This window comes from Delphinapterus leucas, chromosome 17 (genome assembly GCF_059928025.1).
Source record: "Delphinapterus leucas isolate spDelLeu-1000000601 "Yukka" chromosome 17, BTC_Dleu_Yukka2, whole genome shotgun sequence".
Taxonomy (NCBI): domain Eukaryota; kingdom Metazoa; phylum Chordata; class Mammalia; order Artiodactyla; family Monodontidae; genus Delphinapterus; species Delphinapterus leucas.
The window spans coordinates 74,786,842-74,813,096 of record NC_143145.1 but is presented as its reverse complement, the minus strand read 5'-3'; the positions used below and the strand labels follow the sequence as shown (position 1 = coordinate 74,813,096).

General features: G+C 42.5%; 2 protein-coding genes across 5 annotated transcripts in view; one reads left to right on the top strand and one right to left on the bottom strand.

The window, feature by feature from the left end:
- MTFR1 (mitochondrial fission regulator 1) overlaps window positions 1-10,659 on the top strand; it is an 80,045-nt gene extending 69,386 nt beyond the window's left edge. For 3 of the 4 annotated variants that reach the window (XM_022595286.3, XM_022595285.3, XM_022595287.2), the window contains 3 exons: window positions 1,178-1,430; window positions 8,018-8,186; window positions 9,083-10,659. In XM_022595286.3, the coding sequence (XP_022450994.2) occupies window positions 1,178-1,430; window positions 8,018-8,186; window positions 9,083-9,151 (491 nt within the window). In that variant the 3' untranslated portion in view covers window positions 9,152-10,659. Of the gene's footprint in view, window positions 1-1,177; window positions 1,431-3,937; window positions 4,601-8,017; window positions 8,187-9,082 lie in introns of those variants that run through there. The other variant, XM_089899075.1, reaches the window with a different exon arrangement.
- The window catches only part of PDE7A (phosphodiesterase 7A), a 131,366-nt gene continuing 106,413 nt past the window's right edge, over window positions 1,303-26,255 (bottom strand). Inside the window, exons 10-21 of the mRNA XM_022595281.3 lie at window positions 24,450-24,594; window positions 23,912-24,008; window positions 22,937-23,017; window positions 17,021-19,119; window positions 16,491-16,599; window positions 16,003-16,260; window positions 15,854-15,915; window positions 12,939-14,623; window positions 12,584-12,750; window positions 11,397-11,523; window positions 9,652-9,819; window positions 1,303-9,104 (exon numbers count right to left, since the gene is read on the bottom strand). Of these exons, the coding sequence (XP_022450989.1) occupies window positions 18,911-19,119; window positions 22,937-23,017; window positions 23,912-24,008; window positions 24,450-24,594 (532 nt within the window). The 3' untranslated portion in view covers window positions 1,303-9,104; window positions 9,652-9,819; window positions 11,397-11,523; ... (4 more) ...; window positions 16,491-16,599; window positions 17,021-18,910. The remainder of the gene's footprint in view (window positions 9,105-9,651; window positions 9,820-11,396; window positions 11,524-12,583; window positions 12,751-12,938; window positions 14,624-15,853; window positions 15,916-16,002; window positions 16,261-16,490; window positions 16,600-17,020; window positions 19,120-22,936; window positions 23,018-23,911; window positions 24,009-24,449; window positions 24,595-26,255) is intronic.

Below are 26,255 nucleotides of genomic sequence, written 5' to 3'. Positions count from 1 at the left end.
CTTTGACTCCTGGACTACTACTGCTGCTTTTATTTGTGTGGCACTGTCACTTTGGAGAAGAAACTATAGCCTTGAAATCCTAGCCCATTAACCTGTTGGTAGGTAGTGGTGGTTTTTCCAAGTGTTGTTCCCTGAGTCCTGGCGAGACTCAGCATAAGCCAACTCTAAAGGTTAAAGGATAGGACAGTTATTCTGCCTCTGAGCCACTTTGCTTGTGGTCCTAGAGTTTAATGTAGCCCCACACGGAAACCTCATCCAACCTGGGTCAGGCCAAGATGGGCAGAGGGTGAGTGCACTCCCCGCACCTGGTGCTACTTAAGTGAAATTTGCATGTAACTTATGAAAAACCAAAGTCCTGCCCTTTTCTGTTTAACCTATGAATTACATTTCTCTTTTGCTTTACCTCCCTCTTCTGGCAGACTAGAAAACTACTGTAAATTGTGAGATAATTTGGGGCTTTATGTTAGACTTCTATTTACAATCCAAATCCCTTGAGTAAAACTCGTGTGCATCGAGTTCCCCCTAATTAATATAGTTCACCCCCAAAACAACTCTGTAATTTCCAATTATGCAGAAAGATGAATTTTTAGGTCCGTATTTTAGAACCACTTTAACTCTTGGTTACTTCTTGTTTTGGAAATTAACTATAACTTTTTTTTTCCTCCCAGAAATTTGTTCAACAATAAATCTAAAGCTTGAAACACACTTTGGTCAATGCACATTCTAGTTAATGCTCAATTAAATCTTCTATGTAAATATACTTCAAAAGAACCACGAATGTATCAAATGGTTTTTTCAAATACTTAACTCTAGTACTAAATTGTCAAACTGTATATACTGAAGATAGTTATGTGTGCAGTACAGATGCTCTGTTTCATCTAAAAGTAGCTACACACTTGGCAGCAGTCAGACTTGAACAGTAGAGATCACAAAAGCGCCCTGTTAAGTTAAATGGAATGTTTCCATCTGGAGAGTTTGGGATTAAATGATACAGTGACTGAGATGCAGGCATTTAGATTCCAACCAAGTAACTGAAACTTCCTTTCTACTTACGTAACTTTGATTCTTTTTAAGGATACTGTTTTCAGATATAAAGTCCTTAACATAATGTTGCTTTTAAAATAGTTTATTTGCCTATTACCAGCAGGATCAAAATGACTTTCCCTTGTTTCTGTAGGTGACTTAGAATCTACGGCATCCGTTGCCCCAGCGCCACCCTGTGTCCCACCAGCTCCCCCTCCGCCACCTCCCCTCCCTCTGTCAGGGCTCCACAAAAGCGCATCTGCTATTCATCTGATTAGAGATCGAAGAGAGAAAAACGCCTGTGCTGGAAAGACTTCAGTCAAGAGCAGTCCAAAGAAATCTGATATGCCAAATATGCTGGAGATCCTTAAAGACATGAACAGCGTGAAACTTCGGTCAGTAAAAAGGTGAGGATATATTTGCCTTCTTTCTCACTTCCCTTGATTTTTTTTGCCTAAAACCAAGTACTAGGTTTCTTTTTTTTTTGAATTTTATTAATTTTTTCATACAGCAGGTTCTTATCCATTTTATACATATCAGTGAATACATGTCAGTCCCAATCTCCCAATTCATCACACCAGCCCCCCCCCAACGCCAGTTTCCCCCCTTAGTGTCCATACGTTTGTTCTCTACATCCGTGTCTCAAATTCTGCTGTGCAAACTGCTTCATCTGCACCATTTTTCTTGGTGCCACATATATGCATTAATGTATGATATTTGTTTTTCTCTTTCTGACTTACTTCACTCTGTATGAAAGTCTCTAGATTCATCCATATCTCTACAAATGACTCAATTTCGTTCCTTTTTATGGCTGAGTAATATTCCATTCTATATATGTACCACATCTTCTTTATCCATTTCTCTGTTGATGGGCATTTAGGTTGCTTCCACATCCTGGCTGTTGTAAATAGTGCTGCAGTGAACATTGGGGTGCATGTGCCTTTTTGAATTATGGTTTTCTCAGGGTATATGCCCAGTAGTGGGATTGCTGGGTCATATGGTAGTTGTATTTTTAGTTTTTTAAGGAACCTCCATACTGTTCTCCACAGTGGCTGTATCAATTTACATTCCCACCAACAGTGCAAGAGGGTTCCCTTTTCTCCACACCCTCTCCAGCATTTGCTGTTTGTAGATTTTCTGATGATGCCCATTCTAACAGGTGTGAGGTGATACCTCAGTGTAGTTTTGATTTGCATTTCTCTAATAATTAGTGATGTTAAGCAGCTTCTCACATGCTTCTTGGCCACCTGTATGTCTTCTTTGGAGAAATGTCTATTTAGGTCTTCTGCCCATTTTTGGATTGGGTGGTTTGTTTTTTTAATATTGAGCTGCATGAGCTGTTTATGTATTTTGGAGATTAATCCTTTGTCCGTTGATTCGTTTGCAAATATTTTCTCCCATTCTTACGGTTTACTTTTTGTCTGGTTTGTAGTTTCCTTAGGTCCCATTTGTTCATTTTTGTTTTTATTTCCATTACTCTAGGAGGAGGATCAAAGAAGATCTTGCTGTGATTTATGTCAAAGAGTGCTCTTCCTATGTTTTCCTCTAAGCGTTTTATAGTGTCCGGTGTTATATTTAGGTCTCTAATCCATTTTAGTTTATTTTTGTGTATGGTGTTAGGGAGTGTTCTAATTTCATTCTTTTACATGTAGCTGTCCAGTTTTCCCAGCACCACTTATTGAAGAGACTGTCTTTTCTCCATTGTATATCCTTGCCTTCTTTGTCATAGATTAGTTGACCATAGGTGTGAGGGTTTATCTCTGGGCTTTGTATCTTGTTCCATTGATCTATATTTCTGTTTTTGTGCCAGTACCATATTGTCTTGATTACTGAGGCTTTGTAGTATAGTCTGAAGTCAGGGAGTCTGATTCCTCCAGCTCTGTTTTTTTCCCTCAAGACCACTATGGCTATTTGGGGTCTTTTGTGCCTCCATACAAATTTTAAGATTTTTTTGTTCTAGTTCTGTAAAAACATGCCATTGGTAATTTGATAGGGATTGCATTGAATCTGTAGAAGCTTTGGGTAGTATAGTCATTTTCACAGTATTCATTCTTCCAACCCAAGAACATGGTATATCTCTCCATCTGTTGGTATCATCTTTAATTTCTTTCATCAGTGTCTTATAGTTTTCTGCATACAGGTCTTTTGTCTCCCTAGGTATGTTTATTCCTAGGTATTTTATTCTTTTCGTTGCAATGGTAAATGGGAGTGTTTTTCCTTAATTTCTCTTTCAGGTTTTTCATCATTAGTGTATAGGAATGCAAGAGATTTCTGTGCATTAATTTTGTATCCTGCAGCTTTACCAAATTCATTGATTAGCTCTGGTAGTTTTCTGGTGGCATCTTTAGGATTCGCTATGTATAGTATCATGTCATCTGCAAACACTGACCGTTTTACTTCTTCTTTTCCAATTTGTATTCCTTTTATTTCTTTTTCTTCTCTGATTGCTGTGGCTAGGACTTCCAAAACGATGTTAAATAATAGTGGTGAGAGCTGACATCCTTGTCTTGTTCCTGATCTTAGAGCAAATGCTTTCAGTTTTTCACCATTGAGAATGATGTTTGCTGTGGGTTTGTAGTATATAGCCTTTATTATGTTGAGGTAGGTTCCCTCTGTGCCCATTTTCTGAAGAGTTTTTATCATAAATGGGTGTTGAATTTTGTCAGAAGCTTTTTCTGCATCTATTGAGATGATCATATGGTTTTTATTCTCCAATTTGTTAATATGGTGTATCACATTAATTTGCATATATTGAAGAATCCTTGCATCCCTGGGATAAACCCCACTTGATCATGGTGTATGATCCTTTTAATGTATTGTTGGATTCTGTTTGCTAGTATTTTGTTGAGGATTTTTGCATCTATATTCATCAGTGATATTGGTCTGTAATTTTTTTTTTTTTTGCGGTACGCAGGCCTCTCACTGCTGTGGCCTCTCCCATCGTGGAGCACAGGCTCCGGACGCGCAGGCACAGCGGCCATGGCTCATAGGCCCAGCCACTCCGCGGCACGTAGGATCCTCCCGAACCGGGGCACGAACCCGTGTCCCCTGCATCGGCCGGCGGACCCCCAACCACTGTGCCACCAGGGAAGCCCTGTAATTTTCTTTTGTTGTAGTATCTTTGTCTGGTTTTGGTATCAGAGTGACGGTGGCCTCATAGAATGAGTTTGGGAGTGTTCCTTCCTCTGCAGTTTTTTGGAAGAGTTTGAGAAGGATGGGTGTTACCTCTTCCCTAAATCTTTGATAGAATTCACCTGTGAAGCCATCTGGTCCGGGACTTTTGTTTGTTGGAAGATTTTTAATCACAGTTTCAATTTCATTACTTGTGATTGGTCTGTTCATATTTTCTGTTTCTTCCTGGTTCAGTCTTGGAAGGTTATACTTTTCTAAGAATTTGTCTATTTCTTCCAGGTTGTCCATTTTATTGGCATAGAGTTGCTTGTAGTAGTCTCTTAGGATGCTTTGTGTTTCTACAGTGTCTGTTTTAACTTCTTTTTCATTTCTAATTTTATTGATTTGAGTCCTCTCCCTCATTTTCTTGATGAGTCTGGCTAATGGTGTATCAATTTTATCTTCTCCAAGAACCAGCTTTTAGTTTTATTGATCTTTGCTATTTATTGTTTTGTTTCTATTTCATTTATTTCTGCTCTGATATTTATGATTTCTTTCCTTCTGCTAACTTTGGGTTTTGTTTGTTCTTCTTTCTCTAGTTCCTTTAGGTGTAAGGTTAGATTGTTTGAGATTTTTCTTGTTTCTTGAGGTAGGATTGTATTGCTGTAAACTTCCCTCTTGGAACTGCTTTTGCTGCATCCCATAGCTTTTGGATCATCATGTTTTTTGTCATTTGTCTCTAGGTATTTTTTTATTTCTTCTTTGATTTCTTCAGTGATCTCTTGGTTATTTAGTAGCATACTGTTTAGCCTCCATGTGTTTGTGTGTTTTACGTTTTTTCCGCCTGTAATTGATTTCTAATCTCAGAGTGTTATGCTCAGAAAAATGCTTGATATGATGTCAGTTTTCTTAAATTTAGTGAGGCTTGATGTGATCTGTCCTGGAGAATATTCCGTGCACACTTGAGAAGAAAGTGTAATCTGCTGTTTTTGGATGGAATGTCCTATAAATGTCAATTAACTCTATCTGGTCTATTGTGTCATTTAAAGCTTGTGTTTCCTTATTAATTTTCTGTTTAGATGATCTGTCCATTGGTGTAAGTGAGGTGTTAAAGTCTCCTACTATTGTGTCACTGTTGATTTCCTCTTTTATAACTGTTAGCAGTTTCCTTATGTATTGAGCTGTTCCTATGTTGGGTGCATATATACTTATAATTGTTACATCATCTTCTTGGATTGATCCTGTGATCATTATGTAGTGTCCTTCCTTGTCTCTTGTAACATTCTTTATTTTAAAAGTCTATTTTATCTGACATGAGTTTTGCTACTCCAGCTTTTGATTTCCATTTGCATGGCATGGCATATCTTTTTCCATCCCCTCACTTTCAGTCTGTATCTCCGTAGGTCTGAAGTCGGTCTCTTGTAGACAGCATATATATGGGTCTTGTTTTTGTATCCATTCAGTGAGCCTGTGTCTTTTGGTTGAGCATTTAATCCAATCATGTTTAAGGTAATTATTGATATGTATGTTCCTATTACCATTTTCTTAATTGTTTTGGGTTTGTTTTTGTAGGTCCTTTTCTTCTCTTGTGTTCCACTTATAGAAGTTTCTTTAGCATTTGTTGTAGAGCTGGTTTGGTGGTGCTGAATTCTTCTAGCTTTTGCTTGTCTGTAAAGCTTTTGATTTCTCCCTCGAATCTGAATGAGATCCTTGCCAGGTAGAGTAATCTTGGTTGTAGGTTCTTCCCTTTCATCACTTTAAGTATATCATTCCACTCCCTTCTGGCTTGTAGAGTTTCTGCTGAGAGATCAGCTGTTAACCTTATGGGAGTTCCCTTGTATGTTATTGGTCGTTTTTCCCTTGCTGCTCTCAATAATTTTTCTTTGTCTTTAATTTTTACCAGTTTGATTACTATGTGTCTTGGTGTGTTTCTCCTTGGGTTTATCCTGTATGGGACTCTGTGCGTCCTGGACTTGGGTGGCTATTTCCTTTCCCACGTTAGGGAAGTTTTCAACTATAATCTCTTTAAATATTTTCTTGGGTCATTTCTCTCTCCCTTCTCCTTCTGGGACCCCTATAATGCGAATGTTGTTACGTTTAATGTTGTCCCTGAGGTGTCTGAGGCTGTCTTCATTTCTTTTCATTCTTTTTTCTTTATTCTGTTCCACAGCAGTGAATTCCACCATTCTGTCTTCCAGGTCATTAATCCGTTCTTCTGCCTCAGTTATTCTGCTATTGATTCCTTCTACTGTATTTTTCTTTTCAGTTATTGTATTGTTCATCTCTCTGTTTGTTCTTTAATTCTTCTAGGTGTTTGTTAAACATTTCTTGTGTCTTCTCAGTCTTTGCCTCCATTCTTTTCCCGAGGTCCTGGATCATCTTCACTATCATTATTCTGAAATCTTTTTCTGGAAGGTTGCCTATCTCCACTTCATTTGGTTGTTTTTCTGGGGTTTTATCTTGTTCCTTCATCTGGTACCTAGCCCTCTGCCTTTTCATCTTGTCTATTGTTCTGTAAATGTGGTTTTTGTTCCACAGGCTGCAGGACTATAGTTCTTCTTGCTTCTCCTGTCTGCCCTCTGGTGGATGAGGCTATCTGAGTGGCTTGAGCAAGTTTCCTGATGGGAGGGACTGGTGGTGGGTAGAGCTGGCTGTTGCTCTGGTGGGCAGAGCTCAGTAAAAGGTTAATCTGCTTCTCTGCTGATGGGTGGGGCTGGGTTCCCTCCCTGTTGGTTATTTGGCCTGAGGTGACCCAACACTGGAACCTACCTGGGCTCTTTGGGCTAATGGTGGACTCTGGGAGGGCTCACACCAAGGAGTACTTCCCAGAACTTCTGCTGCCAGTGTCTTTGTCCCCACGGTGAGCCACAGCCACCCTCTGCCTCTGCAGGAGACCCTCCAACACTAGCAGGTAGGTCTGGTTCAGTCTCCTATGGGGTCACTGCTCCTTCCCCTGGGTCCTGATGTGCACACTACTTTGTGTGTGCCCTCGAAGAGTGGAATCTCTGTTTCCCCCAGTCCTGTCAAAGTCCTGCAATCAAATCCCACTAGTCTTCAAAGTCTGATTCTCTAGGAATTCCTCCTCTGGTTGCCGGACCCCCAGGTTGGGAAGCCTGACGTGGGGCTTAGAACCTTCACTCCAGTGGGTGGACTGCTGTGGTATAAGTGTTCTCCAGTCTGTGAGTCACCCACCCAGCAGTTATGGGATTTGATTTTATTGTGATTGCGCCCCTCCTACCGTCTCATTGTGGCTTCTCCTTTGTCTTTGGATGTGGGGTATCTTTTCTGGTGAGTTCCAGTGTCTTCCTGTCAATGACTATTCAGCAGTTAGTTGTGATTCTGGTGCTCTTGCAGGAGTGAGAGCACGTCCTTCTACTGTGCCATCTTGAACCAGTCTCCCAAGTACTAGGTTTCTTGCGAACTTTGTTTTATAACATGACTACATGAGTAGCTCTAAGTTTTTAGTTTAAAAAAGATAGTTAACTGTGTACAGGAGCCTAAGAGATTAGCAGAATAAACACTTGAAGGTAACTTTCCAGTTTCTCCCCCAACTGCATTTGAAGGCTTTTCGTTACTGTGCAGTCATTCATCCAGTGAAGCTGTATGCGTCCCTGCTGTGGCAGTCACCAGGCTTTTGGAGAAGAATGGAACCCTAATTGCCCTGAAGGAGCACATAATCTCTGCTCCTGAGAGGACCTGAGGGACTGTTATTGGGCACTTTTGTGCTCTTCCATTGAGCTTTAAATCTAGGTTTTCCACTTCGCTGCATCAGTATGTGTCAGTGTCTTTGTCAAGTGTATTGATGCCAGAGAAGTGCCGTCGGGCTCCCCGTGTGCTTCCCGGAGGGATCAGCGCCCCCTTGGTTCATGTTCATTTTTCTCAGGTCAGCACAAGACACGAAGCCCAAACCGGTGGATGCTGCTGACCCTGCTGCCCTCATAGCAGAGGCTCTGAGAAAGAAGTTTGCTTATCGGTATCGATGTGATAGCCAAGGTGAAGTTGAAAAAGGAATTCCAAAGTCTGAATCAGAGGGCACCTCAGAAAGAGTGTTGGTGAGTACTGGGCAGAGTTCTCTCCAAGTACAGCCTGGTAGTTCCCTTCACTGCTGCAAGCTGCAACACGTTCAGCTCTGTGTGCCTGCGAGATTCAAAAGGACGTATATGCTCTGGGATTTAGTCCCTGCCTACAGCTAGATTAGCTGTTATAGAAGAGCACAGAGAAGGAAGCAAGAGTTAACCCCTGGTTTCATTGCTTAGTGTCTCCTGTGTTAAATTTTTCATGCTGTTTTATTTAAGTATAATGAAGTGAAATTCATTACAATAAAATTTATATCTGAGGACAATAAAAATGCTGATATAGCAAGGAAAGATCATGTTCTCTTAGGGCACCTGTGAGGAAGTCTCCGGAAGAGGGAGAGACATTTGACCAGGGTCTTGCAGGTTGTGGGCATGCCAAAGATGGGACTGAGCAGATTCATGGAAGCTATCAAATATATTAATTTATACATTACCTTTATTCTGGGTACTGTTAATATACATTACCTTTATTCTGGGTACTGTTAATATACATTACCTTTATTCTGGGTACTGTCATGGGGCATATGTGTTTATTACAGAGATGTAGATATCTTAGAAATTCTAGCATCTCTGAAAGTCTTCAGACGTTGAAAAAGAAACTCTGTACCTTCCTTCTTTTATTCGGAGAAGTAAAATTGGACTAAGCTAGGCTCTTGCTAAGGTAATTATAGTTTTCTAGGGCATAATTTTGTTGTCTCTTTGCCTTTCACTCTTTTGATATGTCATGTTTATAACAACTTGTCAGTTCATAAAGGTTTTAATATTACGTAGCTGTTTGGTTTTTCATGAAGAACATACCTTTGATCCATGATTGGGAGCGGGGCATATCATTACTGTTACATGAACCAGTGTCTTTTTTGTTTCTTTTCTAGTTTGGGCCACACATGTTGAAGTCTACAGGAAAAATGAAGGCTTTAATTGAAAATGTTTCAACTTCCTAATACTGAGCTGAGAAAGACTGTCCTACTAGTTCAGCTGTTAGTGTTGATTTCTATTAGCCAAACAGCCCTAATACACCATTTGGTAAATACCTGAATTTAGTGTCTCCTTTTAAGTCTCAGAGGATTAAGCTATAACAAAAGCACTCTAAGTTTGTTTGTTTGCTTTTAAGAGAAGGTCCGTTCTGAAGTTTTCCATAGCATATTTATATTCTGACGTGTTTTTAATGTGTAGCCAAGATGTTTAGATTTCCAGTCTGGAAAACAATTATATAGATTTCAGAATAAAGAAAGGACCTTTGTAGATGTGAGTTTTTAATTCTTAACACTAATTTATCTGTACACGTTTTACGTGCATGTATTCAAGACATAAGATTTAGCAAGGGGGTGACGAGGGTGCTGACAGTGTCATTTGTTTTCAGTGATCATTTCTATTCAGTGATGGAGCAGGTGGAATAACCAAGTTGTTGGAATGAAATGGTTTTGAGATTGGAATTTCTTACCTTGAACAGAACTTTTGATGTTAGATTCTCTCTCACGTTTTTCTTGGATTGGAGATGGAGTTTGAGTAGGAACCAGATAATGTTTGCTGCTGAAATTCCATAATGCTTTCCTTTAAAGAGGGAAGTCAAGGATCATGGAAACCGTTTTCACTGTAGTGCCATCCAGTGCTGAGGAAGAAAATGTAGTTTTCAAATAGTGAGGAATCAAATGATTGGATTAAATCTCTTTTAAAGTAAAAACTAGAACATACCATCTTTTTCTTTCAGTTTAATAAATGGCATGAAGATAACTTGCTGCTAATACTTCTGGAAATGTCAGCATAATGGAGTTAAAATTTTTTTAATATTGGTCAGAATAGTAGCTTTATAATGAAACATTGAATAGGAGAAAGAATTTTCTGTAAGTTGCTTATCATAGGTCAGAATGGTGTTTTGCTGAATTATATTATGTAGCATAAACCTTAGGTGCTATTAGGAAGTAGACAACTGCCTTTCTCCTCTACGACTTCTAAGGAATTGCTACAAGTGATCATTTTTAAATGCATGTATCTTCATGATTTTCTATATTTCTGTTAAACACACATAGTTTAATGTCAGAACCTCCTACTATGAGTAAATATTTGGATCTATTATTTAAATCTAGTGAAAAGAAAGTTGTCCTTCCTGGGGGGATTAGGAGGTGTGAAGACCCTTTTAAGTTATTGAAAATACGTGCAGTGTTCTAAATAATAGCAAATGTTATTAGTTGGAGGTGATTTTCATGGTTTGGTTATTCAGCTGAACTTTGAACTGTGGCTTATTTTACACATGTTGATACATTGTTTCTGATTGTTTTCTACGGTTTAAAAATTCTGCCTTTAAAAAGAATTCAGAAAATTCGCCTGATATAAATTTCTTAGGAGGTCAAAGTATGTATTATATTTGTATCACTGTTGAAATTTAGGCAGTGCTCCAAATTACAAGGAAGTTACTGTTTTGAAATAAACTTTTACTTTCCTTGGGCCATAATGCCTATACAAATGCTTTCATTTTTTTTTTCCACAATAGGCACGATTCTTTTATATTATACATGCAGCTTCTTTAGAATTATTTGCTTTCTGCATTTTTCAAGGGGAAATACATTGCCTAGAATATATCACCTCTCATTCATCATCTTTCTCTTAAAGGAACTCCATCATTAAGAAGAGAAAGGCAGTCACTTGGGATGAGTTTCCTCAGGGTTCTCAAGCCTATAATCCACCTCTGGGACTGGTGAAAGCTCTTTTCTCATCTTCCCCTACACCCACCTTATTCAGTTTCTGGTTCTCCCACCCAACACAATAGTTAGGTGAAAGATCTTAAAAATAGTTCAACTCTACATTTTACAGCTGAGGCTCAAAAAAGTTAAATAACTGGTGTAATGTTTTCTCTCCTGTGATTCTGACTAGTCTAGGGACTCACTCTTATAGAGTGGACCCTTGAAAATGTGGGGGGCGGGACTTCGCCTTCCAATGCAAGGGGTGTGGGTTCCATCCCTGGTCAGGGAGCTAAGATCCCACGTATCCCTCCTGGCCAAAAAGCAAAACATAAAACAGAAGCAATGTTGTAACAAATGCAATTAAAAGACTAAAATTGGTCCGTATCAAAGTTTTAAAAAAAAAAAGAAAACGTGGGTGTTAGGGGCACTGACTCCCTCTCATCCCCAGTCGAAAATCCACGCATTGCTATCTCTGCCTCAACAACAAATGAATTGGTAAATGACTCACCCACGGGTGGGTAGGAAGCTGAAACAGTTTTTGGATAGGGTCAGGACTCAACCCTTATGTTTCTTTGATTCCATGTCCTGTGATCTCTGGTCAAACACACACTTCTCCCCATATGTAACTTAAAGATCTGTAAAATGAAAATATAGGTACTATATTATTTATTGAAACACGTCCACATGTAAGTGGACCCATGCAGTTCAAACCTGTGTTGTTCAAGGGTCAACTGTGTACATAATGAGTGTGGCAAAGAGCGCTGGACTTGGAGCTAAAACACGATCCATGTATGTGATCCTGGCCAAGTCACACCTCTTTTTAAAATGGGAATAATGCTCAGTCCAGAAAACTAGGATTAAATAATGATTCTGAACACGTTCTGTAAATGGCAGCTTGCTAAGTAAGTTACTACATTATTTTACACAAGGTCACTGTAGTGCCCAGTAGACGGATTTCTCCAGTGTTCTTGGCACCTGGAAAAGGTGTCATTCTTTGCACAGGCCTGGGTGGAGCAGTAGGTCTTAGTCTTCAGTTCTGGTTTGTCTTCCCAGTCGTAGGCCCTTCTGCAGAAGAATACTGTCCTCATTTTTTTCTTTTTTTAAATTTTTTGACCACATTGCATGGCATGTGGGATCTTAGTTCCCCGACCAGGGATCGAAACAACCACCCTTGCATTGGAAGCCCAGAGTCTTAACCACTGGACCGCCAGGGAAGTCCGCTGTCCTCTTGCTGTATTAAGAGTTCCTATGAGTCTGTGCCTCAGTGGTGAAGGAAGAAAACATGAGGTAACAACTACTGGAAACAAACCATCCTCTGGTAACTTCTCCAAAAAACGTTAAGTTTTCTGTGTAGGTTAGATCTGGCAGATACAAGTTTAAACTTTCAGGCGTTAGCCCAGTAGCACCAGCTCTGGGATTGCCAGGCAGAAGGAGGCACTTGGTTTTACAACAGTATCACTGTTCTGCCTGTTACTGTCACAGTCTTTCCCATGAGCCTTTAGCCATTCCCGAGTCCTCTTCCCCCTTCTCATCCTAGACTCAGCATTCTTCTGAGCTACCCCACTGAGCCTTTTTCTTAAAATTCTTATTAGTTTTTCCTTGTAAACCTTGTAAGCAGGCTAGTTCTTGGTTCGTACTAGTGTGATCACTTGAGAACAGATAGGACAATAAAATAAAATAATAAAAATAGCATACCCATGGAAGGATCCAGAAATCTTGGATGTTTCCCCGAAAGCTGTTGTCCTTAGTCCACTTGGTAGGGGCTGGAAAACTTAATGTTCCTCTAGCTGGAGCTTCTCAAACTTCTCTCCCCTGGAAGATTTTCCAGCCTCTTCTAAAGGTCAGAGAGCTCCTTCTCTAAGCTGAGAGAATAACACGAGTGTCATTTAGACATTACCAGGAAGCTAAAGATGATCCAAATAGCACCTCCCGTTCCACCCCAAACTGCTGTGGCCGCTACAGGGCAGTCCCGTCCCTCCTAACCACTGTCTTCCCAGCTGGAAAAGCCGTAATTTGGGGAGAAAGACACTCTTCACAACAGGATTTTTACCAGAGTTGTGAACAGCTTTCTGTTCACATGGCCTAGGAGCTGTCCCTCTTCACCGGCCACTCATGCTTGCTATCAGAGGATGAAAAAGGGTGCGAAGCAGGTGTGGTGGGGACACTGTTGTGTAACGCAGGTGTGATCGGTGACGGTGGAGAGCACGTGACACTCTGCACGATGATCTCTCTGACGCAGCTCTGGAGCAGACTGCCCTCTGCAAGGGGAGCACCAGCTAATGCAGAGACATGTGTGACTCAGGACACAGCCCTGACGAGCTGGTCCAGGTCCTCCCTTAGGAATCTGAATAGGAAACCTCGAGCGAGGGGCACAGTTGGTACCTGGAGCTCAAATAAGCACGCCATGAGGTACACGTGTACCCACGATACCCACGAGCAGTTTATACAAAACAGATGACGAGGACACGAACAAGGACACTGGGACTGAACCGTGTCAGGACATTATTTTACCTTCACGAGGCAGACATGTTATAGGTTAGGGAGCCACGCAGAAGATGAGGTGACACGCTAATACACGACCAGAGACCTTAACACAGTCGATCTAGCCATAAAGACAACACTTTAAAAACTTTACTGCCTTTCTAAGCAGACACTCCAAGGTAGAGAAGAGAAAGGAAAAGGAGAAGTGTGGGAAGAGGCAGACGCAGCAAGAAGCTACATCTCAGAGCGCTCAGACCCCCAGGTTCTGCTTCTACAGCCTTCATAGGGTTTGTCTCATTATCGTGAACATGAATCCTCAAGATAAAGCTCCAGTTACCCTGCAGTGATCTGAGTGAGACTCTGTTCCCTACAATGGAAAAGTTAACCCCTATCTTGTGAGGATTCTTAGATGGAAATTCAGAAACTTTCCTGCAAATGTTCAACTAGGAACTTTAAACACATTCCTTTATGATACTTTCTTCAAAAGATAAAGCACCTTGGGATACCATGCAGCCTCCCGATTCTTTATAGGATGCAGCTCAACAGTAAAGAAACACTTCAAATTTATGCTCAAAAATCTCAAGCAATGCATAGCTTAAACATAAATGTAATATAAGATGAACTTTCTTAACAAGACTATTGATGGGACCAGTGGAAAGTTGCAATAAACCAATAGGTCACTGTGCTTCGGTTTTAAAATACAGCTAAAAAGAATCTAATGCTAAAAATGGGGGTGTTTCTCTTTCCCTGACCATTCTACCAGACTTCAGGATAGGTTCAGGACGACTGAGCATAGCTGTAAAAGTAAAAAAAAAATGTTACTGTGATTGATAAAAGTTATTAGTATTTTACTAGAAGTATCACAGTGAACATCTAAGACATATTTTAGAATCAAACTTGAAAGCTAAATGATTTTACCAGTCACGGATGTTAGTAAGATTCAATAATTACTGGAAATGGTGTCATTTTCATCATTAACCCAACAAAATCATTCATTCTCAACAACACCCTAACACTTTACACTCATTTTGTACAGTATAGAAACCTCCCATATTACATAACAGATGCTTTCCACACATCATCTTGTCACCCAAACATTTTGAGAACAGAGACCCCGTCTCGATATTTAGTTTTAATACCTTTATTACATCCAGTGCAGTTCTGCACACAACAGGAACTCGGATACTGTGACCACGTGACCTCGGCATTGACAGACTAGTTTCCACATAATTGCTCATGACGGTAGACTGACAGCTAAAAAGGAAACAATTCCAAGTTAATTTTTTCAACATTTACTGACGGCACAGTTCACGCTAGCCCTATGCTAAGCACAAGAGAAAAAAAGGTGGAGGAGACGGCTGTGCACCCCTGGCAGTCCCCCGCAAGTAGCGGTCACTTCCCCTGGAGACAGTGGACAACTGGGGGCCTTCCAGAGGACACAGGTTGTCTGCAAATCCTCAGCAAACAAGGAATGGCTCAGGCTAAGTCTTGCACATATCTGGATAACTCTGTGTTTCAGATATATACTGCTAGTATGGTGATTAATGTCACATTTATTTAAAAACATTCCTGAATGCAGATTAGCTGTCGGTCATTGTCCCAAGCGGGAGATACCGATTGGGAGGAGATTTAAACAAAATATTTATACATTAAAAAAAGTACACATGGGGCTTCCCTGGTGGCGCAGTGGTTGAGAGTCCGCCTGCCGATGCAGGGGACACGGGTTCGTGCCCCGGTTCAGGAAGATCCCACATGCCGCGGAGCGGCTGGGTCCGTGAGCCATGGCCGCTGAGCCTGCGCGTCCGGATCCTGTGATCCGCAACGGGAGAGGCCACAGCGGTGAGAGGCCCGCGTACCGCGCAAAAAAAAAAAAAAAAAAAAAGTACACATGAAAACACTGTAAACCTCCAATGTGAAAATTTTAAAGTTTCAAGAAAATCGAAAGCTTTAAGAGTCAAGAAAGATTTTTGGAAAGAAAGGCTGTTACAGGAATCTTCAAAGAATTATTTGCACCTCTAACTTGTACCTAAGGTACAAACGTTGCCCAGGTTGGACAAAGGACATAAAATATTTACTTCTTTTATGTAAAGAGGATCATTATAAACCACCACACTTACGGAGTGCAAATACTGACCAGGAACCAGATGGTTTTTGTTAAGCTAAGGCTTACCACAATTTTCTCTCCGAGGACCTTCAGCCTAGAGCAGAGGAGCTGCCCCCCCCACCATGACTAAGGGCCGGCCCAGAGCCCCAAAGGGCTGCTGCAACGCTCAACAATTCTTTGAAGTCTCCTGTTTTATCTTTAAAATTTGTGAATTTTGCATTCTCTTCTATAATATTTAATTACTTATTTAAACTGTGACCTTCTAAATTACTGTACTGTTTCCTCAGATTTTTCTAGAAAACCGATGTTCAAAGAATATAGGTCCTGTTGAAGAAGCAGGGCTATAGCCGGTAATACCACATATATGTCACAAAACATACCTTTGCAGTGGGTTTATTTTATGTGTAGGCAGGAGATGGGAACAACGCTCAGGTGTCTCCCCCTGGAGAATGGCAATAAGAAGACAATCCTCTGAATATCCAACAGTGAGAAACATGTAACAGGTCAGAGAAGAAGAAAGCAATCATACACTGGCAGATGGAGCCCAGGCAGGCTCAACTGATGCAAGGCTGAAGGTCTGACATGTCTGCTGGATGTGCCAATCAAGAAGGCGTGGAGAAGCAGCTCCTGGCGGAGAATCTGTAGCCTCGTTCAGGGGAACCGTGGTCCACAAACGAGTAGCAGCAGGTACGTCCCTGCAGGATGCGTGAGGCGACTTGCTTCCCTTGCTGAGAATCCATGCTCAAGCAACCGGCTGATCGTCATTTGGCTTCCCGAGAACGTCTGCCTAAAGGGAGAGAACGATTGATAATTATATTTCTCACTGTAAATTAAACTATTAACGCTTTAAAAAAACATCAGTTTCTGTGAAATTGGTTAACGTGAGTTTGCTATGAGATACAGTTCTACTTTCCATGTGCTGACATGCTAGGTGTGTGAGCTGGCAAGTTTCCTTATCAGACACTGGATGCGTCAAATGTGCCAAGATGATACTCCTCGTATAAGTGGCCAACTGACCTTCCCCACATAGCCCTCGGACTTCTGCACCCAGCTGTCCAGTGTGGTGGCCACGAGCCACATGTGGAGACCGGGCACCAGAAACATGGCTGGTCCGAACCGAGACGTGCTGTAAGCATAAAATACACGCCAGATTTCAAAGACTTTGTAACAGAAAAAAGAATGTAAAACATCTCAATAGTTTTTTATAATGACTACATATTGAAATGATAAAATACTTTGGATATGTTGGAATAAATATTATTAAAATTCCAGCTGTTTCTTTTTCCTTTTTTTTACATGTGACTCCTTGGAAATTGACAATCACTGACTCGGCTCACACTGTATTTCTATCCGACATCACTCTTCTATGCAAATAATGACTATGTTTGAGTTCAAAGTTTACACGTATCCCTTCTAATGAAATGGACTTGGGAGGATCCAGGAGAGGCCCAGTGGTACCTTTCTTACGCTGATACCAAAAGTAGTATTAAGTGGCCATTTCTTATTACTTGACTTTTAAAAGGCCAATACGAGTAGTATTTTAGTACCTGCACAAAGGCCTGAGGTTCCCGCCGTGGAACAAAGGGCTGTGGAGTCAAGAGGCTGGGCTCAGAGCCGACTTCTCCCGGCTGTTAGGACTCTGTCCACTACATCCCGGCCTCAGCTTGCTCACCCGTGAGGTGCAGGCAGCACACGAGCCCGCAGGACTCTGCCTGCGCCCAGCTCTGCCCGAACAAATGTGTGGCGAGCGAATGCCGGAGCCGAGAAGCGAATTCTTTGCTTCCCTAGTAATTTAGCGTCGTGGTTTCCAACGGACTGACTTATAGGTAAATATCAAAGATGAAAATGTGAAAAGATAGGTTTTTATTCGTCAAAAGTTAACAGCAACAGGCACGTATTAAAATGAGTATGGCAAAGCCTTTTACAAATGGCTTTACACTCAAGCTTTCTCCCAAGAAAATGACTGTTGCAACAAACTTGTAAACATAATTAATAAACAGTCCTTTACAGTAACAAGGGAAATACAATTGAACTAAAAGAAAGCACCGGTTTCTCTTAAAACTAGATTACAGTTGTGCTTACTACACATAAAACATTTTAAAACAAATTACAAAAGTGGAATGTTGTAAGTTTAAAATTAGTCCTTAGATTTTGTCCTAGAAAACATCTGTTCACATCAAAAGGCCCATCAAAGGGTAACGTTTCATCAAAGGGGGAGGGACAAGAAAACAATGCACTTTTTTTCAAATCAAAACAAGAAGTTTGGTCACTTAGCTTTGTGCATAGTTTAAGGCATCTGGAGCGATCTGTTACAGCTGACCTCCCTTCCCCTCCCCACGTGTGGCTGCTCATTATGTCACATTCTAAAATAATAAATAAAAGCTGACGTTCCCAATCCTTCCCACGTGGATAAATAGAACACATGCACAGTCACACATGCACGAGCGTGCCCCACACACACATCCGCACACACACAACATACCTCTCACTCCCTGCAGCGAGAGGGACTTTAGTACCCTTGCTCTGAAGGACACACTGGCCCATCCCACTTTATTTCAGATTGGCAATACCCTGAGCTGATTATGGTGTTTTAAAACATTCCACCCTTTTCTTGCATGTGCAGGTCAAGTGTACATTAGTGAAAACAACATGCAACGTCTTCACTGCGGAATCATAATACAGCTAGGACACTGGGGTTCTGCCCCTCCCGCCCCAAATTAAAAACTAAGAGTTAAAAAAAATTGCATTGCCCAACAGCACTGGAGTGAAAGCTCGGCGGCACTCTAGGATAAGTGCTCAGTTTCCAGTGCACAAAGTAAAAGGATAGCAAATGGGAGGCTTTGGTGGCATCCAAAGAAGAAGAAAGGCAAACCGGGGGAAAGGGCTGCAGTTTAGGTTTGATCTTTAAAATTCTTAGTGGTTCCTTCACAATCGTGCTCCAAGGCGGATTGAGAACCAGTATTTCAGAGTTGGTCTGTAAACATCAAGTCTGGCCAGAGGCGCAGAGGCTGGGCACTTCACATTTCCATTTTCTCCGAGAGAACTTAGTGGAAGGTACAGATACACACTGTTGCATCAGACGGGTTAAATTCCAAAGATTTCTGCTGAAGGCTTCGGTTCAAGTTTCATGATGCTTCGAGAAGCACGAGGGCCACCGCAAAACTTCCTGCAAAACTTTGTTATTCCCTTCGGTTCGCTCCCGCTGGGCTTTGCATATTCAAGGTTTCACACGAAAGCCAAATGCATATTGCTGTATGTTCGGGTCTTGTAATTAAAAAGTGGGTTCAAATGATCCAACAGAGGAAATCTTGGAAATAAATAATGCTGGCGTCATTCACTTCCCTCGGCAGTCAAGAGTAAAGTTCTCTCACCTCAAGACCCCATTCACATTTCTAACGAGCTCCAGAGGCAGTCTGCCCACTGACTTGGGGGGGCGTTTAGGATAACCGGTTCTCCTGAGGTAATAACTGTGAGTTCAGCTCCTCAAATGCAGCATCAGCGTCCTCGCTGCTGGACTGTTCTCGCTGCAGTCCCTTCCAGCTGGCTTTGTTCAGCCCCACGTGTCCGAGCATTGTCTGGGACAGCCTGGTGTTGGAGAACCGGGCCCATTCTGTGAACAGAGGCTCCACGAGATACGTCATAAAACCTGAGACAGTAAGAGAAAAGGTATCAGTGGATGTTCTGAAACTTTACAACGTCGAGGTAGTGTTTACTCTCTTAAGTCCTATTCCAATATTACCTCTTATTTTTCAAAAGATGTGTGTGTAGATTTACATATCTTCTCTGAAGAATCTATTTAGGTAACTTACTGAAACCTGAAGTAAAGGTGAACTGACAAACACAGCCCATCTCTTCTGACGACTCCTCTCAGCTGCACCAACCATATCCTTCTATTTCAGCAAACCCGCGGCGGCCCTCTCAACCCTGAGGAGCAGGGCACAGTGTGCCCAAGGATAAGGGGGTCCCCCCGGGGCTGTGGGTGACGAGGCCGGACTGAGGCACGGCTGCCCTACCGTCCGGGCTGGTAATCGTCACACCTGGTCATGAGCACAGTGGGCCCGCTATGAATCTCAGGATTTATAAAGCCAAAACGCATGCCACAAAGTGTGAGTCTAAAACGAACAGAGGAGATTAGTTTAGACAATTAGGAAAGTGAACATCAAAAGTGTACCAGGGGGCCTACTTTACAGACACTTCCTACAATCGATCTCCCTTAATTCAGTCAGAAAAGGAGAAGGAGTGGTCTCGGGCCTGTCTGCATCTCTGGGTTACACAGCACTCGAGCCCACATTACAGCTGACTTAAAACTACATAGTGTCTTAACATAGGGCGAAAGAAGCCTCACCTTGACAATCAGATCACATCTATTAGGAGAAGCAAATAGCATTGTCTTCCTAAACTTTTGATCAAGGACAGGAAAACGTACATTCAAATTCTATCACTGCTTGTTTAACAGTTTTAAAATTTTCTTCATCTCCAAAACCTTTTCTTTTCAGCAAAAGACCACATGGACCACAGACAACACAGGTTCCATTTAGCTAACAAAAAAAATCTCACTGGAAATAAAGCACCCACTACTTTTAATTAGAAAAGTCATATACGGTCTGATAATTGAATTTTTTCAAGTGTACAGGTTATGGTATCTGAAGTAGTAACGATATTGGAAATGAGGCTTTCTTCCATTTCTTTTTTAAAAAAATTATTTATTTTTGGCTGCGCTGGGTCTTCGTTGCTGCGTGCGGGCTTTCTCTAGTTGAGGTGAGCGGGGGCTACTCTTCGTTGCGGTGCACGGGCTTCTCATTGCAGTGGCTTCCCTTGTTGTGGAGCACGGGCTCTAGGTGCACGGGCTTCAGCAGTTATGGTACGCGGGCTTCAGAAGTTGTGGCTCACGGGCCCAGCCGCTCCGCGACATGTGGGATCTTCCCGGACCAGGGCTCCAGGGAAGTCCTCCATTTCTTTCTTTCATCTCTTCCATCCCCTCCACACATGTTAACTGAGAACCTTCTAGATGCCAGGCACTGCTCTGGGGTGGCCATGGATAAGCAGTGGACAAACAGACAAGATGTGCTCTCCACGAGTTACGTCTGGTGAGGAGAGAGAGGACACGGGAAAACGGCATCACTGCAGTCAGAGCAGAGCGGCTTCTGGCAGCCAAGCCACGCCCTCAGCCCCGGGTCAGGCTGAGCCAGCCGCCAGAGCCCTGTCTTTTCCAGGTGCCACAGTCAAGTTGTGAGCAGCCGGAGTGTTGCACCCAAATGCAGAACCTTATTACCGCAGGTTTCACGCAATCCATCTTCTTTGATTCTCCCACTGTCCCAGCTGGTTGAGAGCTGCATCCTGCTTCTCACATCCAACAAATCAGCTCTCACTTCTGGCTCTATGGTACCTAGGATTCTTTTAGGTCTTAAGTACCTGATAACAATGCACGGGCCGGGGCCGCGGACACAGCCAGGTGGCAGGACGCTACTCGTGAGCTGCTCATCCACCCGTGAACCCCCTTAACTGTCCCAGCCCATGCGCCTCTATTCTCCTCAGATACCACAGGGCGCTGTGTCAATGCCTCACCCTCACCTGGTACGTGACAGGACCTAGTGTTCCTACCAAAGAAGAAAACCGTGTTAATTAAACACGACTGCTACCTACTGACCATATGCTGGCTCCGAGTAACTGCTGCTAGGCACAGAGTTCATTCTAATCGTCCCCTGACTTACCCTAGGAAGAGGACCTCTGCAAGCCCCATTTTACCTAGGATTTGATGTCAGAGAGACCAACACCTGTTATCCGTATAAACTGGGCAAACTATGTGGAAAAGAACACCAGCAGTGCCTGTGTCCTAGGGTGCCGTGAGGGGTCAGCCCACATCAACTGTCACCGCCTTCTACCTTATCCCTGCCCCCCCGGGGGACCGGGTCCACAACTGCCCAACGCTGACAAGGTCAGAAACGACAAGAACGGCTTAAGGGATCTAGCTTCTTGTCCCTTTTAAAAAGTGCAGTTTTTTTAAACCTCATTTGCAACATCTCTCATGAATCAAGGGAGTAATGTGCTGAGGCACGAAGTAAGCTGGAGTGTGTGCACAAGCCAACCCCTGCTCTTCAACTCAGCCCCCTCTGCCCAGATTTCATCTGCTCTTCCGCATCCGAAGGTTATGCCCTTGAGGACCAGGCCAGAGCAGACAGGCTTCTTGTCCTGTCATCCCCTCCCCTCCCGCCTCCCTCTCCCGCGCTCCTGGCCAGTCCCAGCTCCCGGGGGACTCGGCGTCCCCGCGCTGTCCCCGCAGGCCTGGGCCTCACTCTCCCGCATCTCTACTGCTCCCTCTGCAGCCAGATCGTTACTACCCACTGCCTCCCCCGAGGATCCTCTGCAACTGTTGTACAGTGTTAGAATTCTGTATCTGATTTCCTGACCCTCCGGCACAGTCCGCTTTTCCGGGTATTAGCAAAGCCACAGCACTGTGCTGCCTTCCGAATTCCTGGAAACTTTCTCTCTCCGAAGTTTCTGGACACACTTCACTATTGTCAACCGAGTCCTGAGAGGTCCTGCTCAGTATCAGCCACCAAAATTACGCCCGTCCCTCCATATCCTTCTGAGTGACCCCCACTTGGCAATCCACCCACCGCACCCCAAACCTGGCCCACCTTCCCTCGGCTCGTCTACAACAAGCTGCACGTTCTTGAGTCACAGCCCCTTCATCGTGCTTTCTCTTACCGTCACAGTCCACTCAACAAGCAGTTCTCAAGTGGGCCCGCCCCGAGGGGCAGCGCTGGCCTTGGGGACACACACCCCTCCAAAGGCCAGGTCGGCACCTGGAGCTGTGACGACAGGCATCCAGCGCCTCAAGAGGGGTGACGGCTGCCCGGAGAGAGTGAAAGGTGGCTTCTGGGGGTGACATCTGAGGTGGACCCTCAAGGAAGAGGAGGCTATGAGGCAGATGGGGGGCCTGGCGAGGCACAGAGTGAAGGAGCACCAGGGATTTGGGGAGCCCCAGGGAGTCCCGAGTTGCTGTAGGTAAACGAGGGGGAAGGTGTTGGGGAGAAGACGGAAGAGACAATTGGGGGCCAGGTTGCAAGGGGCCTGTGTGAGGTGCTGAAGAGTTAGCTTCAACCAGCAGGCAGCGGTGAGAGAAAAGCCGGCAGTCGTGGAAGCCGGTCTTCCCATGACCGTCAGGCCCAGCGGTCCCAGAATGACACCAATGAGGCTCCCACATGGGAAAATGATGCATTCTTTCCAGTTCAGAACAGAAAGTTATTGCTACCTGCTCTGCTTTTGAGGAACTAAAATCAAATGAGAGTAAATTATAAGAGCCCAAAAAAAGGAAAAACCAGAATAAAATTTCTTCAATTATTTAAAAATTAGAAATAAGCATAATTTTAATACTGGTATTTCAGATGTACCTCTCTTCTTGGCAAACTTAAAATCAGTGGCATTTTAAAAACCAGTTATATCTAAGTATGCATAGTTACCAATCTGGATGTTGGCAATAGATTCGGTCTGACGATCACAAAGTGGACTCACACCCAGATGATACTTTTTCTCTACGTCTCCTAGAAATGGAAAAAAGAAAAAAAGAATTCTTAATGCGAAATATACCTATGGGTTAAATATATAATGAAAGTCTTCATCTTACCTGTAAATTCCTTAGGAATAATGTAACACAAGCCTCATGAGAGGATGCCTTCTAAATTAGCTCTTTTAAAAAATTTTTTTTGGCGGTACGCGGGCCTCTCACCGCTGTGGCCTCTCCCATTGCGGAGCACAGGCTCCGGACGCGCAGGCTCAGCGGCCGTGGCCCACTGGCCCAGCCGCTCCGCAGCATGTGGGATCTTCCCGGACCGGGGCACGAACCCGTGTCCCCTGCATCGGCAGGCGGACTCTCAACCACTGCGCCACCAGGGAAGCCCTAAATTAGCTCTTTTTTAAACTTTAAGTTATTCATACATAGAAAAGGCTGCCAAGCCAACATCCTATTTTAAATGGAGAGGGTGGAAAACTTTTACTAGGTGTTATCCCAAGACTGTAATTCTGTCAGCATTTTAATTTAAAACTCAGATTTCTGAAAGGAAGGTGCATGGAACGAAGATCCTTGGTTCCTGGCTTTAAATCACAAAACATGTCTTACATGCTCATGTGGCCACACCCTCCACACAAGACAAGGATGGAGCAAGGGCAGGAAGATCTTTCTGTACAGAAAACCTTCCAGCCGGCTCCACGTCTAATTCATAAATGCCGACACACACATCAGATCATTTCGAAAGAGAACTGCTGACTTTCAGAACAGGTGTTCGAGTTGCGCATTATTGGTTGTATGTACAGCTACCGTGAATCGCCACTAAAACTATCAGGCACCTGCTGCTAGACTCTGCAGTTGCCTGAGTTATTTTACTCATATGGCGCTAAAAGGTGACCTGAACAGACTAGCGCTCAGTACTGTGACTTGCCTTGATGGAAGAACTCCTCCGTTACTTTTTCACTCCACTGCTTGCTTAATTCCCAGGTCCGACATGGGTTACAAATATCTGCACACTTCAAAGCCATCTAGCAAAAGCAAAGTGTGGGGTGTGTCTTAAGAGAAAAGGTAAAATTTCAGTTTTACTAAGCGTACTACACACCAATAGTGGGGAAAAGAGCACCTGAGAACAGAAAAAGAAAACGTTGCAACAGGAAATTCGTTACCCTTTATACTGATTTTACGATACTATTAGTTGTAACGATCATTTTTGCAGAAACACTGAAAGCCTGCTAAGCACATTATACACGCTTGGTAATTCCGGAGAGGCAGGCATAGGACTGCACTAACCAGAAAGCTACAGAGGAATCAGCCACTTCTCTCTCATTTTTTAGATATGAGAACTTATTAAAATGAAATGCTTTCCCTCAGGATTTAACCACTCAGAAGACTACACGAGAATATTTCATTTTTATTCTAATAGTCATATGATTTGCTCTAGAAATAGAATCTTTCCAAGCTCATTTTACCTGTAAAACCAAATGCCTGTGCCTGATGTCTTCCAGACGTAAGTCACCTTTGTCCAGATGGGCCCTAAACAAGGACAGGTACTCGTTCTGCCGGCTGATGTCCGTGGCCAGTATCAGAGCGCCTATCTGAGCCTCCATCTGTTGTCTGGAATTAGAAAAACATAAAGAGAAACACAAGTCTTTCAACTGAATAGCTACTTCTTGATTATTTTTTCCTTAAGTCTTAATACTCAGAAAGCTTTACAGGGCCCTAAGATATTCTAACTGCCATTCAACTCTTAACCTACCAAAAAGATGGATTTAAAGAATGCATTTTAAAAACCTACTAAAAGAATCAAAACTAAAACCAAGACAGTTGGTAGGAAAATACCAATATGCAAACACTCCAAAAAGAATGCCTAAAGGTGGAATTATATGCCTAAGAAAGTCTACGTAAGATTGGCTGGGATGCAGTGAACAACTTTGGACTCTTTTTTGGTGCCTGAGATCTGAGAGGCAGGAGGAGGGTCAGATGGAGAAAGAACAGCCCATTCCCACTGACTTCTGCAGACTTTTGAAGATGTCTGACTAAAACCTGATGAAGTTCCACCAGTTTAATAAAGTTTAGACTCAACTATGCTTTCAGGGCCAAATTCAAGAATTAATTATCCAAATTTTCTGGAAGGGAGAAGGTAACATGTTAATACAAATAACAAATACATTACATCATTTAAAAAACCGCCTCAAAAAAAAATACCGTATGCTAATGCATGCATATGGAATCTAAAAAAACTGTACTGATGAACCTAGGGGCAGGGCAGGAATAAAAACACAGACATAGAGAACGGACTTCAGGACACAGCTGGGGAAAGGGAAGCTGGGACGAAGTGAGAGAGTGGCATGGACATATATACACTACGAAATGTAAAACAGGTAGCTAGTGGGAAGCAGCCCCATAGCACAGGGAGATCAGCTCGATGCTTTGTGTGCACCTAGAGGGGTGGGATAGGGAGGGTGGGAGGGAGGCTCAAGAGGGAGGGGATAGGGGGACAGATGTATACAAACACCTGATTCACTTTGTTATACAACAGAAACTAACACACCATTGTAAAGCAATTATACTCCAATAAAGGTATTTAAAAAAAAACTGTTTCAAGTCAAATAAGAGAAATGTTTAAAAATTCCTTCTGTTTCAATGGGCCATCACAAACATTATCTTTGTATAATGATCAGTAAAGAGCAGTCAATAGATTAAAAGGCTCTAAAGATAGTTTTCTGGAGACCCTAGTCCGCCATCTTCTTGGTCTGCCGACTTTCCGAATAAAGTCGTATTCCTTGCTTCAAAAAAATATAAAGTAAAAAAGTAAAAGGCTCACAGTATTGAACAGTAAATAAAACAAACCCTAAGCAAACATAAAAGAATGCTATTATGCAGTATTCCTCGTTTTCAGTTTTTATTTGTATTAGAATATGAGAATTCAACAGGGTTAATCATCAAGTGCAGAACATGACAGGAAGGGAATAATGAAGCACACCATTACCTGCCCAAGCCAAGAGAGAGAGCCTATATACACAAACACTGTGTGCTTCAAGCAGTTTCTGTATCTGTACTATGACAAGAAACAATTTTACTTACCAGAAGTACTGTCATAACTCCAAATGGTATCCATGAATACAGATTTAAAAAAATAAAAAGTCCAGCTTTTTTTCTCACGGACATGACCAAACACATTTTTGTTTTTTTATGAAGTTGTTTCAAATTGTGAAAGGGAGAAAGGAAAGAACAATGACAGTAACTTAAGTCTTGACACCCAAATGTATTTTTAT